Source organism: Xiphophorus maculatus, chromosome 1 (genome assembly GCF_002775205.1).
Source record: "Xiphophorus maculatus strain JP 163 A chromosome 1, X_maculatus-5.0-male, whole genome shotgun sequence".
Taxonomy (NCBI): domain Eukaryota; kingdom Metazoa; phylum Chordata; class Actinopteri; order Cyprinodontiformes; family Poeciliidae; genus Xiphophorus; species Xiphophorus maculatus.
In genome coordinates, this window is record NC_036443.1 from 2,504,243 (window position 1) to 2,521,726 (window position 17,484).

Below are 17,484 nucleotides of genomic sequence, written 5' to 3' on the forward strand. Positions count from 1 at the left end.
ATTCTGAAAGAAAAGCTTTTAGAGGCTGCAAATAACTTCAATGGAGCAAAGGTTCACCTTTCAGCAGAATAACAATTCTAACAGCTGCAATTGAAGAGATTATCTCAAGTCATATTCACATTTTATAACGTCCCAGTCAAAGTCCAGGTCTAAATCCAATTGAGTCAGATTTTGTTTATAGACCAGAGCTTTCAAGTCTGATTGAGCTTGCAAAGAAAAATGGTTAAATGTCAGTCTGTAGACGTGTGTAGCTGGTGCAGACATATCCCAAAAGGACGTTCTGCAGAGTATCGACCCAGACGGACTGAGCTCTCCTTGTTAGGACAGAATTGCAGCCTGATTTGTGACTTCATCAACACTCGCCAGATTTAATTGAGGATATGATTGTTGACTCCCTCCATACATGCTTTGGCTTGCTTGCATATCAACAGCTTTGTTCCATCGATCCGGCCTCACAAGAACAAAAGCTTAGAGGAGATGAAAAGGCATTTGACCCAGCTCTGTTGCTGGGCCTTGCTAAACAGCAGGCGATTTTTATTGACTACATTGCAGCAGCAGCACAACCACTTACCCCAGGTCTATTGTCCAGGCATTGACATCTCTACTGTAAGACAAGTCTCAACCGGCCAGGTGACCCAGAGGAATGCTTGGATGTCAATGCAAGTGACAGCTTGTGTGTGTAAGTTTGTCTCCCCATATAAGGGGGTGTGCGTGCGTGCGTGTGTGTGTGTGTGTGTGTGTGTGTGTGTGTATGTGTGTGTGGCTTTTAGAGGTGTGAGCATACATAGCATGTCTGTGAATGTGCACGCACGCGTGCCTGCAACAAGAAATCGATGAACCCCGGGGTTAATAGTGAGGAGGAACTGACTCACGAGCTCTGCTAACAAACATCGGACTGTTAGCATAACCTCAGCCCACCCCTCTCCCTGTGGAAATCCATTGATATTGATTAGAAACCTCAGACTGCAGTTGAGACTGGTTTCAATAGCTTATCTCTGACTATGTAAAGCCCCCTGCCATGAGACCATCACTCCACTGCAAACAAATTACGAGTTAACCCTCAAAAAATCTGAATAAACCAAGGACATAGAGAAAGGCAGTGCAAGGTCTAGAGTGAAATTCAGTTTGAGGACGTCCTTTCAGGCATCTGGCTAGTTAAGCAGTTGTCCTCCAGTTGAGTTTTAATCTCTCTGAGTCTTATTACAGTGACGTTTTCTCATGTGACTTGCCAGTCACACCATTCTATATTAAGGGACAAAAGATTGCAATATTGTGATGGAGTTCTGTCTAAAGTACCTTTCTGATGATGTCCTATTTAAATATATGAATCCTTGTGGGTTTATGCAAATTAGGTAAAGACAAATGTTGGTTATATTCAGATGTTTTTGTGCTTTACAGTGTGGACAAGATTTATCTTTAATATCCAATGCTAGCTTTACATTATGCTAACATTATGCTTTATTATGCAAAATATATGTACTTAAAAAATCTAAATGAGTTTATTGCTAAAGATTAGGAGAAAAGAAATTAGGAAGTTTTCAACACAGTTATTGGGTCCATAGCAAACAAAGCATTTCAATGCCTCCCTGCAATGCATGGAAAGTTCCTATTACTCTACACCTCAAAATAACTGCCACTTCCTTTCACCGTTATTGCAGCTTGTACTGCTGCATGCACCTCCACAATATATGTATCAGAACATGCGGCTGGATCTATCTGGTAATATTTCAAAAGAGCAGGAAGAAATCTTGTGTTTTTTGAACAACAACAATATTTGTTGTTAATCTGTAGATAAGAGATGAGTGCGTTTTCTGGTAACCAAGTGTCACGAAGTAAACATCTGATTTTTACTTTTGCAAAATTTACCAACCGTAAATTTCTTGTGTCTAAGCAGATGAGCAGTAATTCTAAAGAGCTTATGTTAACTATCAAACGGGATCCGTTTATAACAAGGTTAGTTTATTGTGTTCCAAAAGCACAATTGTGGTCGATGTAATAATTTGTGCAGCAATCCAAAATGAGCATATACCCGATCATCACTACCTGCCATTGTTTGAATATAAAAAATAAAAAATCAGATTCAACTTAACAGACCACCTCTCTTCTCTGCTGCTGATGAAGATGTCTGGGATGTTATGTTTTTTGTTTTTATAATTCTGCATAATATACCAGGTCAATATTTGTGTGAATATAGCTAATAAAGCCTGTAGCTGTGAAGCATTTTTGCTTAAGTTTCTGTGACGTCACCGCGACAACTCTGTGGACTTTTATGATGTTGGTGTCAACTTTAAAACAATATTAGATTGTGTAACCCCTATTTTCAATCTTATCAGCTTGGTGTCACATGAAAACCAGTTCAATGTGAACACTGTTGCCACTGGGTGGTTTAATGTGTCATAAAAAATGTATCTTTGCACGGCAGACATTTGCTTTGAGTCCGCATAGAGTACAGCATAGAGTACAGCATAGAGTACGTGGGAACCTCCAAAAAGGGAGTTCCATGTTTTGGAAGTGAGCAGAGAGTCTGAGCAGAGACTAAGTGTGAGCACGAGGAGAAGTTTTGAGTGCAATCATTACAAGTTTTGAGAAGAAAGACATGAAGTCCTGCTTTCAAAATATAAATGTAGCAAAAGTATTAAAAGTTTTGAGAACAAAAAACGTGAAATCCTACTTTCAGACTGAACATGTGTGCTCTTGGATTATAATTCCCATACAGTATCAGTGTATTAGTGTGGATGTTTGTACACCACGACCTTTAACCTGTGGAATGGAGTTTTTTGCTGGGTGGATGAAGGCTTCAGGCACTTTTTAAGGTAAAAGATGTGATCAGGAAACAGTGTAATTGTCTGTAGCTGTGCTTTATCTCCCTCTTTTTCCACATCATGTGTCGGAATAAAAGCCTTACAGATTAAACAATGCTGGTATGGAGTGTAGTATTTTTAATAATAACACAAACCTTTGGGTTGGGGTTTTGTTGTTAAAGGATGTCAAGTTGGTTGAATCTTCACAGCATTCTGCTTCTGTTAACCCAGCTTAATATCGCCTAGAGTTTGTATTTCCTGTTAAACTCTAGCATGTTTTAAATCAAACACAGCTTTTGGCCTTTTATGGAAATAGAGGAGGAAATGCTCCAGTTTAAGAAGTATTTTAAACGTCTACTTCACAGTTTATGTCGGAGGTAAAAACATAAACAACCCTCCACATCCAAATAATGTGGAGTTCCAACATTCATGTGGCATGTGTCCACCCTGGGTATATCTGTTCAACATAATTTTAGAACAAAGTGAATCTGGGGAAGAATGAAGGGTCGCGGTTCAGGGTGAAATACTGGAAACCCGCCTTCTTGAACATGTTTTTATATCAAAAGATTTGGTTACGTTGTGTTTCCAATTAAGATAATAAAGAAAAGCTCTTTCCTACATTTTGGTCTTTATTCTGTCTTTAAGAAATTAGACAATTGGTTGGTGCAAGCAAACAAGTTGCTTATTTACAGGAACAACATTTGTTTCCTGTTTTTCATATCAGTTAACTCATGTTCTCTTTGGCTGCCCTTTTAGTGATGTGGAGGGAGACTCAGGAGCCTTTTAGTGGCTCTAATCTACAGAACATTGACTGTGGGTGGTGTTGGAGGACTGACTGAGCACTCTGGCAGGACCAGCTAATTAAACATTAGATTTCTTGATCCAGTTTAATCCCATTTTGTTTTAGTGTGATGTAACAGCTAGAAAACAACATCCTGCTTAAACAAGAAAAAGGACGAAACAAGGAAAAGTTGAAGACTTTTTCAAAAGCAGGCTTGTTTTTTTTTGTCACTCTTCACGTTTGCATGTTGAATGATTGCGTGTTCTCTACTATATGACTAAGATTAGGAAGAGAGAGGCTGTGTTTCTTCAAGCAGGAGCCACATGATTGACAGAAAGCAGAAAGTAATTTAGTCCAGTGCTGATAAGAACGTACTTGCAAAAGATGTGATCAAGCAGGCGCTTTAAGAGAAAATGTTGTTTTCCTATTACTTACTATCATCTCCCTCCTGTTAAATGTCTGACATTGAGTAAATTAAAAACTTTAACTAGCCATTTTATTCCTGCACAGTATTTTTCGTCCATTCCACATGATAGCCTTGTTTTTGTCTTCTAATCCATCTTTGAATGTGTATATATTCATTTTGCCTCCTCAACTCTGAATGAATAAAGAGAGAGAGAGAGAAAAAAATGTTATATAAAAACAGGCTTATCTTAGTCTGCCAGCTTAGTTCTCACTAAGCCTCCAAGCATGGAGAATAAGAAGGAGGGAGTGTTGCTCTGGCTCTGACTGCTCTCTCTCTCTCTCCCTCAGCTGTTTTCAGCATCCGCCTTGGCCTGCCTGACAGCTGGAATAAAATCTTAATGCAAGAGACCGTAGTTACATTTGTTTTTCTAACGTGATTTATGGAGATTTCACCATAAACAGTTGATGCTGTAGAAGTTTGGTTTTTCTCAGGCTCAGAGTTTGATTTAAACCCCCAGACTTTTTGGGTTTTGTTCGTTTCTGCTCCGTTTCTGGATTTCATTGATATGTTTGTTGATAATCGATGAGAATTTGGTACAACAGGGTTTCAGGGCTGAGATGTCTGTTCATTTAGGGAATGTTTCAGAAGTGCCACGCATTTTCTAGTGCCCTGGCAGCTTGAGCTCTGCTGTAATAGAAATGCTACTCATTTTTATTGATCCACAAGTAATTCAACTGAGTTTGTGATTGGTAGTTTAGGTTACTAAGGCATATAAAAGCCCCTGAGGAAGGTTGGAAAGTCACACCACACCCTAACATGATGTGTCCATCCTGGGTATACCTGTACTCACCGACCCCATATGGCAGATACTGCAGTTAAGCTCCAACCAGCATTCGAGGAAGTTCCATAACTTTCCTAAAGAAGTTTTGTCTAGACATGTCCTGGAATTTTTAGGGACTTCTTTTAGCATTTTGCAGTCTGCTCTCACAATGAACTAGTTAGCCAGACCTGAATGTGTTTTCAGTCATTTTGATTGTCCTCCATTTGTCAATTAGTTTGACAAATTGTGTTATAAACAAGGTTATTACAGTTACCTAAAGCAAACAAATGAACAATAACTGAAATTAAGAAAACCCATTCGTTAACTAAAACAAATAAAAACCATAATTAATGGGGGAAAATTACAGCTTACTGGAACTATATTGTATGTTTATAAACCTAACTAACACAGACTGGAATTATAGATACAATATATTTTGGTTTTGTGCTCATGAATTTATTTATTAGCCTTAAGAACTGATATAAAATTGATTTGTTCTCCTCCAGTTTGTTCTTAACCAGTTTAAGTTGGAGTAAATATGGGGAGGTCCACATGAAAAGTGATTGGTTCAGGCACAAAGCCGGCACATCCAGATGCTGGCAGGTTAATGATAAGGTGAGGGTGTCTGACAGTTGCTTTTAGTAGTTCTATTCAAATGAATAAAGTCCTTTTGGTCCTTCTGCAGCCTCAAGAAACCTCATCAGTTTATTTTTCCCTCCTCACACCGTTGGATTTTTCATGTTTTTTATTTGTTCTTCTTCCGTTTTCTAAGTAAAAACAGTGATGTACATAATTAACAAAAAACAAGAAAGTGGTTAAAAACCAAGGGTTTTACCTCTTAATTATGTTATTGCTTTAAAAAGGTAGCCTCCTCTAACCTCCCCCTCTCCTGTTTGTCTCAAATTCTCGATTCCTTCCAGGTGCCTGTCCTGTGTCAACGCCAACTTCCCCTGCCACTGGTGCAAATACCGCCACATGTGCACACAGAACGCCAGCGACTGCTCCTTCCAGGAGGGCCGGGTCAACACGTCCAAGGTGAGCGTCAGTGTTAGCACGCACAGTTAGCCACGTTACGCAACATGTGAACACATTTCCAAGAATGAATAGCAGGCGTGCACATCTGCACACATACGCTTTCAGCACATGTGCATAGCAACCCTAGCGGTGCAGCTGGGAGCCGCACGGCGCCTGAAGTTGTGTGTGTGTGTGTGTGTGTGTGTGTGTGTGATGGGGTGAATTAGTGCTGCTGTGAGTGGCCCAGCAGCAGCTGTTGCACTCTAAGCAGCGCTAGATTTATTCACTTATAAACAAGTCGGGGTGAATGGGTATGCAAATGGAAGCATGCGCTTGTCGTCCCAAAAGTTATATTTGCATGTAAGCCCCTCATCCACTCATGGGGCCCGGGTCTTTGTCAAGTTCTCTGACTCTCTCTGGCTTGTTCACAAACATGGTAGAAGAAGAAAATATCTCAAATATTCTCTGTTAAACTGTCTTTTTTTAAAAATATTGGACCGTCTCATTACTGGATGCTACATATTTTTCCCCAGAACTTTCTATGGCATTTCCTTCATTTTCTTGTGACTTGTCAGATTTTTGTCCCCCTTCTTCTCCTTTTGTGCTGCATGGATGCCAGCACACTTGGCTATTCAATCGCTGCTGCCACTTTTCTCTTGGTTTTTCACTCACTTCCATCTTTGTTTTTGGAAGAAAACTGAGATGTTGAAAGGGTATAATCAGGAGAAACATGCTGCTCGGTGCACTCAGAGTGGGTGGGTGTGAAGTAGGTGTGTGTGGGTCTGTGTTGTATGTGACTCTCGGGTTGGAGGCTCTAGGAATTTCCTGTTGTTTTTGTGTTTGGTGTATGGTTTCCTGTGTGCATCACCACTGAGTTTAACTTAAAGCGTCTCTAGAAAATATTCCAGTGGCCTTCAGATATACAGACACACATAAGTATGTTGTCACTTCTGGTAAAAGATTTGTAAAAGCCTGAAAATAACTCATTTCTTTCAATGCAGCAACAATCTCACTCTGAAACACAGAAACAAACTACAGGTTTTCTAGGAGTTAGGCAGGGGTCTGCAACCTCCGGCTTCAGAGCCATCAGCAGATCTTTCACAATGGCTCTTAGTAACTATAGTTAAAAATGAAAAAATAAATAAAGAGCTAATATTTGTAAGCTTAGGTATAATAACAAATGTAAGTTTTTAACAGTTTTTCAGTTTGTTCCTTCAGTATTTGCTTTGAATTTCCAGAGAGAATGTCACAAAACGCACTATTGATATGTTTTTAGTAGAAATGCACCGATTTGCTTTTTTTATTTACTACCGATATCTGAGGTTTAATATTGGCCAATACCGATCCGTTAGAGAAAAAACAGCTGAAATGTTTTTTAAACACAGACATAAACCCACTGAATTACGAATTGATTTGATAACTCTCCACCCGCAGAGGTGATATGAATGCTGTGTCATACATTCACACCCTCACAGATACCTGAAAAATAACTAATATAGGTTTATTTTAATCCTAATCTTTATTGTTATCACAATAGTTCCACAAAGTATCGCAATAAAATTCTAAGTCCCTGTCACCCACCCTTATTTTGTGGGCTACCGTGGGTAGAGTTGCAATCAGAAGGTTGTAGGTGTGATTCCAGATTCTACTTGTCACTTAACTCCAATTTGCAACTTATTTTAAGATGGGATTTGTTTTCTCCTCCACTGAATAAAATTTCTGCAAATCAAAAGCTGGGCGCCTTTAAAATGTTCTGTGTAATAAAAAAAAATTGCCAATAAATTTCTTGCATATGTAAAAGAGCAAAAGTATCTGGTTGCAGTTTAAAGTGTTTAGGAGACATAAGTCTGAGAGCGGAGGAAGAAACGGTAAACAGGAAGTCATACTCGTCCCACAGCCACAGACAGATCACTGTTATTGACGCGGCAGACAGCGAGGAGACAGCTCCGGGCTTCCGATGCATCCTCCTGCTCTCTGTCATTGAATAGGTAGTATTTTGAAGCCACGCATATGCTCACTTTGGCCAACAGCGCTAGTTTTGTCACACATTTATCTCCTCCAGTCTCGATTTTGTTCCAATTTGCCAGTTCGTAGCCTCCGCTGAAGGCAATATTGCCCATCACCGCTGCCTGGAAAAGTTTCCCCCTGTGTCATTAGCAGTCAGTTGCCGGAGTGATTGAATTCACAGTACACTGGTTATATTCCCAAAGGCATTTGTCATATTTCTCGAGGCTGACTTCACTTCATATCTGATAAAACTCATAGCATCTGTGAAAATGCAGCGTTGGTAAACTCACCAAAGATTCCCTTTTCTTCTCCGCACACCTGTAAATAGATAACTAGTTGTTTTTTGTTTTTTTTTTGGGGGGGGGGGGGGGGGGGATGGAAGGGGGTGTTTTACTTTTTGAGGTAAATATAATTCTCCACTGTCACTTCCTGGATTTGTAAATGTATATAAATCAGCTCTTTTGTGACAGCAGATAAACAGAGAAGCACATTAGAGGCGACCAGGCAGAAAATTGCCAGAGTCGGAGAAACACTTGAGAAGGCCATCAACGGGAAAAGGCGCATAAACACAAACAATGAGAGAAACAAACACCGGCGCAAACAAACAACAGAGGGAAACAGATTTGCCGTGCTCCAGTGAATCCCAGCATTGGGAGCCGGTGGAGCCGATTGGGCTGCGGCCGTAGCCACCCCTGGGGGTTGGGGGTGGATTCAGATGACTTTATTTAGATTCAAGGAAATAGGGGAAAAGGCAATATTAAAAAAACAGCAGAAAACCTAATAGAAAAACTGGTTTGTTTGCATGTTTTATTTTGAGGTTGCAGCCTGCCTTCTTATTCTGCTGCTGCTGATTGCATTTTGCCCACCTGTTAATTAAGGCGTTCATTCATTTTGTATGTTGTTTTGTCACTCAGGACGTTTGATGTCCCACAAATAAAGTAATGCAGAACGTGATTGACAGCAGAGATGGAAACTGACTCCCAAATAATCTCCTCTGATTTGAGCTTTATTTTTTAATTTTTTCTGTTTTTACTTTTAGTGTAGATTCTCACTCATCCAGGACATGATAACCTTGAGAGTTTTGAATAGATGAAGGCATCTGGGTTTCTCTTGTTATCTTGAAGACCTTTCACCTCTGTTCCAAGAAGCTTCTTAATTTCTGGAAATATCACTAATGAACCCAACAAGCTCACATAAACTCCTGTCCCTAACCCTTATTCAATTCTCAGTTAGTGTGTTGAACACCAACAGTCCTAACAGGATGCCAACGATGCCAACATGTGCATTGTTTCTGTATCAAGTGATGAGTTTCTGCGTAGCTGACTGGGGAGACAAGCTAAGGCTGCACAGTAGGTGTTAGAAAGATGAAACCAGAGGCCACCTCCTCTGTTCCAGGTTGGTTCTTATGCTCAACATCAAAATGTGAACCTTATTGCCTTCAAACAAGTGTCATTTTATCACTTTCCATTGAATCCCACCCAAAAAATTAATTTGTCAAGATCAGTGGCACAAAAAGAGGATATGCATTGTATGTGATGCCCATGGGCGCCGTGCTCGAAGGGGCGCCACACGGAAAAATTACAACTGTTCCAGCATATGCAAATGATATGATCAATAACTGATAGGCGCTTCATATACATATGAAGGTAAAACTCTGTAATGTCAAGATTTAGTTTGAGTATTTTCTCTGTTTATTTAGTGAGAACATCACTACTCTTCATTAATTTGAAAATATGATTAAATGCAGTTACTGTGAGCAGTTTAGTGACATAAATGAAACTTTTTTTTATATGACTGGTGTCTTAAAGAAATGGGAATGTTTTTCTACAGCATTATTTGTGTTTGTGGTGCTCTGATTGTTATGTTGTCACAGCCACACAGTTCCAAAACAAATAAGTAATTATCACTTTTATTGTTTTCAGAATAACATCTCTAAATATTTTGAAAAATGTTTCAGTACACATTGCCCATCCTACCCCTCCGTCTTGTTGCAAAAGGTCTCTCTTGATTTTGAAGGCACATCACACCTTACAGAGTCCAGTCTCTCTTTTTGTTTTCAGTCCAGCACCAGCAGGGACATTAAAATTACAGATTTTTAAACAACGTTTTGGTGAAATTAAATTGTTTTCTGTTCGTTTTTCCTAATCATGTTTGCAGAAATTGCAGCTCATAGATGGATGTTTCTCTCGGTGTGATGTATTCATTAAGACGACGCCTGAGTGAAGTCATCCGAATCTGTCAAAGGAAGTGCTCATTACGAGCCAGAGCCGGTTCTGCATCAGCTGCTCCGAAACAGTGTAGTTAACCGTCGAGGCGCTGACCTTTTCAGAATGCAAAAGCGCATCGCGCCCGCTAAGACTCAGTCCACAGTGTGAACCGACTTCCTTGCCGTCTTTCTTCTCCTTTTGTCTTGCTCCACTCCCTTCTTTCTATGCTGATCAGACTTTGCCTTTCTCCTTCTTTTCCTCCCGTTTTTTAAAATATATTTGTTCTCTTTCCTCCAGCCTGGCCTTCTTACACTTAAACGAATACGGTTGACATACTTGCTGCTGCACAGAGGTGTGCACCAGCAGCTTTGTAGTCCTGCCTCATTAATTACCATTAGCATGCCGCTTTAAACTCCAGATGTACACAGGATGAATAAAGATACGCAGATCAGCGATAGCTTTCGCGCCACTAATTAGAGAATGCATCAACTTGACGACTGAGCCGATCAGACGGTCGTACGTTGCTGTCAAGTCAAGTCGCACGGCGGCGGAGGACAGCAGCGCACCAACACACACACAATGATCAGCTCATGTCATTAAAACCCCTGACAGGTGAAGTTAATAGCACTGATTAATGTTCTACTGGAAGCGGCATGTTACTTCAACACGTCTCTGCTAACTTAACAGGCTGGTCACACATTCCCTAACGGCAGCCGGCAAGTGATACGCCCAGTTACACAGCATGAACCGCTCCGGAACATTTCTCTATGGAACACGCAGAGGAACCCAGGGCACTCAAAAAAAAAAAAAAATAGAACAAACCTCCGTTTCATGTAAGCATTCAGAGGGTGTGAGAACGACTCGGACCCCCAAACCAAAGGATTTCCTGCTGATATGACGTGACGTTTATAGACGTTTATAACCATATCACCACGACTTACAGTGGTTTGCAAAATAATTTGGCTTTTCTTCCAGGATTGCTCTGTGTTTAACTCCAGTTATGTCTGATTATGTCATGTTTCATAATGGTGAAAATGTGTGTTCAAGATGACTCAAAGTGTTAATTCACATCATTTTGCATTTGGGTCAAAAAGTTCAATTTTGGTCCCACTTTCTTGTGTTTGCTACACAACTTATGAACTGCAAACATGATGTCTTATAGCTGTCTTTCAATCATTTTCTTCTTACCACGCCTTCGTAAAGGCCAGATTTGTAGAGTAGAATTAATTCAATTCAAAAGTATTTTATTTCTTCTTTTCCTTCCGTCTCCATGTAACCCTATCTTCCGCATCTTCTTCTCATAACTACTTTCATGTCCTCTTTCACTCCATCCATAAATCTCCTCTTTGATCTTCCTCTGGGTCTCTTGCCTGGCAGGTTCATCCTCCTCATCCTTTTTTCAATGTATTCTCTGTCTCTCCTCTGTACATGTCCAAACCGTCTCAGTCTGGCTTCTCAGACTTCATCTCCTACACGTCTGACAGGAGCTGTTCTGCTGATGTATCCATCAAAAATTCTTTATTTATCCCAGCTAAATTAAATGTTCTTGTAACTCATCATCCAAGTGTCTTTAAAGAGGCATTGTGGGTAGTGAAGATCTCCGGTAGCTTTCAGACTTGCAATTAATCTGAAGAGACTGTTGTCTAATGACTGTCATGACCTGCTAACAGCTCAATATCAGGCAGGAGAGATGACATTCCACTTTAATGTGTCCTACATGAAACCATCGGTTGTTAGCAAGAGCTGCTGATCCAGCTCCTTTGCAGAAATCTCTTTCTGTGTATTCAGTTAGAAATCCAGGCAGAGAGGCATTGGAATTGGGTTTGGTTGCACTGGACTTCAATTGGGGGTATCAGAGTAAACAGGGCTGACTTTTACTTAATTATTCACCACTTTGTGTTGGTCTACCGGGTAAAAATCACGTCAAACGATGGGAATCCTTCTACACCTGTACGTCAGGTAGGTAAGCGTGATGTTTCAGCAGATCAGTGTTTACAGATAAGCAAATGCTCATACGTAATGCCAGAAGAAAAGCCTTGGATCTCTCCAGCTCATCGTATTTTTCCCGTTTGATCCGCAGCCCACTGAGCCCTCTCCTCTTGTTAAACGGTTCCCTCATTCCCTCAACAAGTCAATTAACTGGAGCCAGACACTCTCTCCTTTTGTCTCTCAGCTATGGGTGTCAGAGTTACAGCTGTCTCTTCATTGTTTCAGATTGCCGGGGCTCGGGCTGTTGATGCGCAGCTCGGAGCGGCCCCGGCTTTGGAAGCTCTGAAGCTGGAACTGGCACAGATCAGGCTTCCCTTTCTCCCTCTGGGTCTTTCTGGCTGGGGAAGCTGCTTGCCACTGATAGGCTCAACCGTGTGTCCTTTATTGTGTGTGTGTGTGTGTGTGTGTGTGTGTGTGTGTGTGTGTGTGTGTGTGTGTGTGTGTGTGTAAGCATGCTTATACACAATTTAATTATTCATAGTGTATTAAAGCTTAAAGATGCCCCTCTGATCATTCCCCTGTTTAATGGGGAGCGACAGCGGAGATGAGAAGCAAAAGGTCGAGTCACAGTCCTCCCACGTCATGGAAGGACTGTGGTGTTGCTCTAGTTGTTAAAGAAGGAGAATTTTAGCTTAAACCACAATATTATACTGTTCACAGAGTTTATATTACAACAACCCTGTTCCTTTGCACTATTTAAAATACCTTGTTAGAGAGTATTGATGAACCACTACCTCAGTCTCAAGTCTTTTGTAGTTGCTTACAAGTTTCCTGTTTAGCCTGGTAAAAACCAGGCCGTTGTTCTATGTGTTGCTTCATCCGCAGGGTCTGGACCCTCAGCTCTTGAGAAATCATTGCTTCCTGGAGGTGTGGACTGAAGTTTGAAGCCATTGGATCTGATTTTACTGAATTGTTCATGTTTGGCCATGTTGTATGTATGTAACGCACAAGCAGAAATGCGTAGGAAGGCAAGAGTTAGTGTGTTTTCACACCTTAATAGTCTGGTAGTTCAATTGGGGGCCAATATTTGTTTGATTTTCAACTGGTGCAGCTCTCTTTCCCACTGTACTTTATCAAACTAACTAAACCCTTTGAGCAACCTGTTTCCCCCCATGGCTGCAGTGGTACTGCACCAAGAACCACTGAAGTAAACAACATATAAACCTCTGAAGAAAACGGAGTGCAACTTTCTTTTTTTAATGAAAGTAAAAAAAAAAAATATCAAGTGGTGTTAGATTTTAGCATCCTGCTGATTGTAGGATTTCTCTTTTGTCTTTGGCAAAAGACTATGAGATATTTCTTGTGCTATCCTTAGACTTGCGCCTCTGTTTATTTTGTATTTACCCAAAATATCCTGCGCTACAGTCTACTTTCTGCTTATGGAGAAATCTCCCATCCACTTGGCATTCACGTGTGCACTTGAACCACATCAGAGTTCACTTCAACCGAACTGAGATCCAAGTTTGTAGGCAAACACAGTTTGCTGTTTTGTTCCGCAACAGAGTTCCACTCACATCTCCCCAAATGAATCAGACTGTCTAAGCAAACAAACTGGATTTCAATTAAAGCAGACTAAACAGGGGTGATGTGAATGCACCCCTAAATCCACTACCACCTTTATCTGTGAGAATGGTGAGTAATGTGATGTCCACGCCTATATTTTACCACAGGTTATTTTGCATGCAGACCCAGTTCTGTTTTGGTCTCATCTGACCCAGGCAACTTCTTCCACATGTCCGCTGTGTCCCTTGACCTCACCCTGCATGAAAGCCAAGTAACTTCTCTGTTCCTTGGCCTTCATGCTGCTGTTTGTTTGTACAAACCTGACTTGATGCCTGATTCATCTGTTTTCTCTGTCCATAAAGGTCTACAAAAGATCCAGTTTTAGTTGAGCTTGTATTAGCTGTAATACCATCTGTATCATGACAAGAACTCAGACTGGGCAGTAGATACATTCAAAACATTTTGAGAGTACTCGTCATTGAAACTTGAATCTATTAGGTCTTCTGATTTTAGGAAAAACATGCAGGATGAGAGCAGGAGATGAAGAGATAAAAAGGTTTAAAAAATAATTTGTGAAGGAGGGAAAAGTAGGGGGGAGGAAGGATGGCCAGTTGGAGGAAGATGAATTGAGGACAGCTGTGTTGGAAGGGGGGAAATCATTAACACGAAGCGAGAGAAAAGGCGGCACTTGTCGATGAAAGGAGGAGCGTAGGAGGATGCGAGAGATGTTTAACCATTCGCGAGATGAAAGGATACTTGAGTGTCATGACTCTAACCGCGCCTTGTGTCTCCATAATATCTACTCGATAATTCCATATCATTATCTAATGTTATCTGCCCGGGGCTTTAATCTTGTCTTTAAGCCCGGCTTCTGAAAAGCATTTGATTATGGTATAGATTTACATTGCGGTTTTCAGAACTTGCTTTTGTCTGCAGAACATGAAACACAATCGGTGTTAGTGATGAAGTTGTCCTGGATTTTAGGTATTTTTTTCCTTGTTTCTTATTGGTATCTATATAGTATTTGTTTTTGCCTTACCATGGTACCATACCCTATAAAACTTTCCTTATGTTGCTGTGAAGTTCTATGTATTTCATTGGGATTTCACTTCATAAACCAGCACAACCTAGAAAAATAATTTAGTATTATACAAAAAAGTAAATCTGGCGCCCTGGTTTGCTCCGTTGTTAGACCAGGCACACACCATGTGCAGAAGCTATAGATTGTCCAGGGTTTGATTCCTGTTCTTGGAAAAAAGTTGGTTGCATGAGTTTTTCTATTTCTTAAAATCCCAGTAAAATACATTGAAATTTGTTGTTACAACCTTTATTTAACCAGGAGAAAGCTCCTTGAGATCAGAGATCTATTTTACATGAGTGTCTTGACAACAATACAGTTGAAGTATAGCAAAATGTGAAAAGGTTTTCTTTGCAAGCCACCATATAAAACTCATACGGGAATAAATTGTGAACTCAATTGTATAAACCTTTGCCAATGTTTATTGAGTTTACTGACCTTAACTCCTTCCCCCATTGCACTGGCTTAATAATTCTCACCCCAGCCCTTTCTTTGTTCCTAATGCACACAAGTAATCACATGTGGAAAATTGGTGTTAAGACTTTTGTTGTTGCTCACTGTCTCATTGGGTAAATTAAATGACCATTAAACAGTTGAGCGTTGTGAAGGGGAACATTTAGCTAAAATGTCTTCCCTCCTGTCTAATTTCTTTCCTGTGGTTGTGTTGAGGTCTTTAATTCATAAGTGGAATAAAGCTAAATATAACTGGAAGGATTTTAGCTCCTTACTATCCAGCTAAATCCACCCAACCAAGATCTTGACTTACTTATGTTTCTACTTATAAACAATAAGGTTGTATATTCTGCTTGATAGTTTATCAGTTTTAAAATCCTGCCATGTTGTACACAGCCTGCTGCATTAAGGTAAGCCCACATTTAAAGATTGTGTCCATGTGTACCTTTGTGGCTGAACAGCAGTTGTGGTGAGTTCATAAAATGTGTCTAAGAAATTCTAAGAATATTTTTGTGTTCTCTGTGCTGAGTGGTCATTATTTAAAGTGAGCATAGGTGATGTCACACCTGTGAGAGGGAACAAAATATGGTTTTACTACGATATTAAAATAATAAATGGATTAGGTTTAGCATCTTATATTAGCAGTTAGCATAATTAGCATGGCTAGCTTCTGAAAAGCAGCAGTCTTCCTTAAATCTTAAGGAAATGTGATTCTCAGTTTAACACTTGAGATTTCAAACAGCATTGCTGTAATCAGGTGAGCCTTTATGTAATTCATGTCACTGATAGAAAGTTAGCTACTTGCAGTGTTTTTCATTTGGTAAGAAAACAAAGAATGTGGTCAACTCAACATTGTAGCATCTAGCTATGGTACATTCACTGATTGGATTTTAGGGCCAGAAAAGCCAAAACAAATGGACAATTCCAAACCCCAGGTTTTTTTCTATACAAAACTAAGATATGAAGATGAGAGGATATGTATCTTTTTTTCCCAAAAATTTTTTAGCAGTTTAGACAAACAACTTGAACATTCTGCAAAGTATGACAGCAGTAGTAGTATTACTTAGACATTGTGTTCAGGCCAAAATAAAATACAACAGAAATCAACAAAATGGCTCTCACAATCCTCACTCAACAGCGTGTGTCCTCTAACAGAATTGTCTTTAGGAACTGCAGTTGACATTTTTTTCAGTCACTTGTACCGTCTTCTGACATGTTCAGATCCCTGGCATACATGATGAAGGGATTCCAGATGAACTCAAACAAATCCTGTTTGCCCTTTAATATACATGTAATTTTTTTCAGAGGGAGGACAGATAACATCTGCTGCAACCATTGGTTTACAGTCGGTCAGTGATATATATCTTTTCGCATTGAGCAAACTTAAGTTTATAAATGTCTGTTCGTTTTTAGTATAATTATGGTATGTTTTTCTGGGTACAGTCCAAACACAAACAGCTTTGGATCCAATATTATTTATTATTATTTGTATTATTATAATACTTGTTTTTTTTACCTCTTTCCAAAACAGCATAATTTTCCTACAATACCACATACAGTGAACCAGAGTCCCTCTGTCTTCTGTTCATTTTGGACATACATCTCTCTGTTATACCTATTAAGGTCCACTAGTGTTATATGAATCCACATTAACCATTTAAATAGGATCATTTTAAGAGCTGTGTTGATAGAGCTGGTGTTGGCCGGTTTGCATGCTGTTTGCCGATCTTCCTCAGATAACTCTAGCAGTAAATCTTCCTTTGGAGCCTTAAGTCTGTTATGAGATCCTTCAGATATATGTAACATCTTTGAGTGATAAAACTCTGATATGATACCTTTCTTCAAACTGTCCTTTGTTGACATTTTTTCTAAAGTTGACTTGGCAGGTTTTGTCAGCTCATTATTTTGACTCGTTCTTATGAAGTTTCTGAGTTGAAGATATTTAAAGAAGTGTTTCTTCTCTAGGTGGAATTTATGTCGTAGATCCTGAAAGCTCAATAATATGCCTGAGTCTGGTACATAAAGATTTGGAGTCCTTTGTCTTTCCGTGCTTTAAACGTTGCATCAGCTCTACCAGGTACAAAAAATTGGTTACCCCACACTGGACTGAACAGAGACAGTTTGGCTTATTTAAAATTTATTTTACATCTCTCGATATTCTTATCATATTTTTAAGAAATGGGTTCTTAGTCTGTTTCAGAAGCTTTATTATTGAATTTGAATATAAACATGAAGGGAGAGTCAATTATAAATCCTGAGTCTCCTTGTCGGTCCAATGTGAAGAATGATTACTGTAATTAAACATCATAAACCTCAACTGCACAGCATAGTAATACAAGTGAATATTTGGGCACTTCAAGCCTCCACGGTCATAATGGAGGTACACTAAGGACTGAGGATATTTATCTTTACTCTCAGAATTTGA

General features: G+C 39.8%; 1 protein-coding gene across 2 annotated transcripts in view; it reads left to right on the plus strand.

The window, feature by feature from the left end:
* Window positions 1-17,484, plus strand: part of LOC102220729 (plexin-A1-like) — a 289,583-nt gene that overhangs the window by 172,528 nt on the left and 99,571 nt on the right. For both annotated transcript variants that reach the window (XM_023337491.1, XM_023337496.1), the window contains exon 9: window positions 5,729-5,843. In XM_023337491.1, the coding sequence (XP_023193259.1) occupies window positions 5,729-5,843 (115 nt within the window). The remainder of the gene's footprint in view (window positions 1-5,728; window positions 5,844-17,484) is intronic.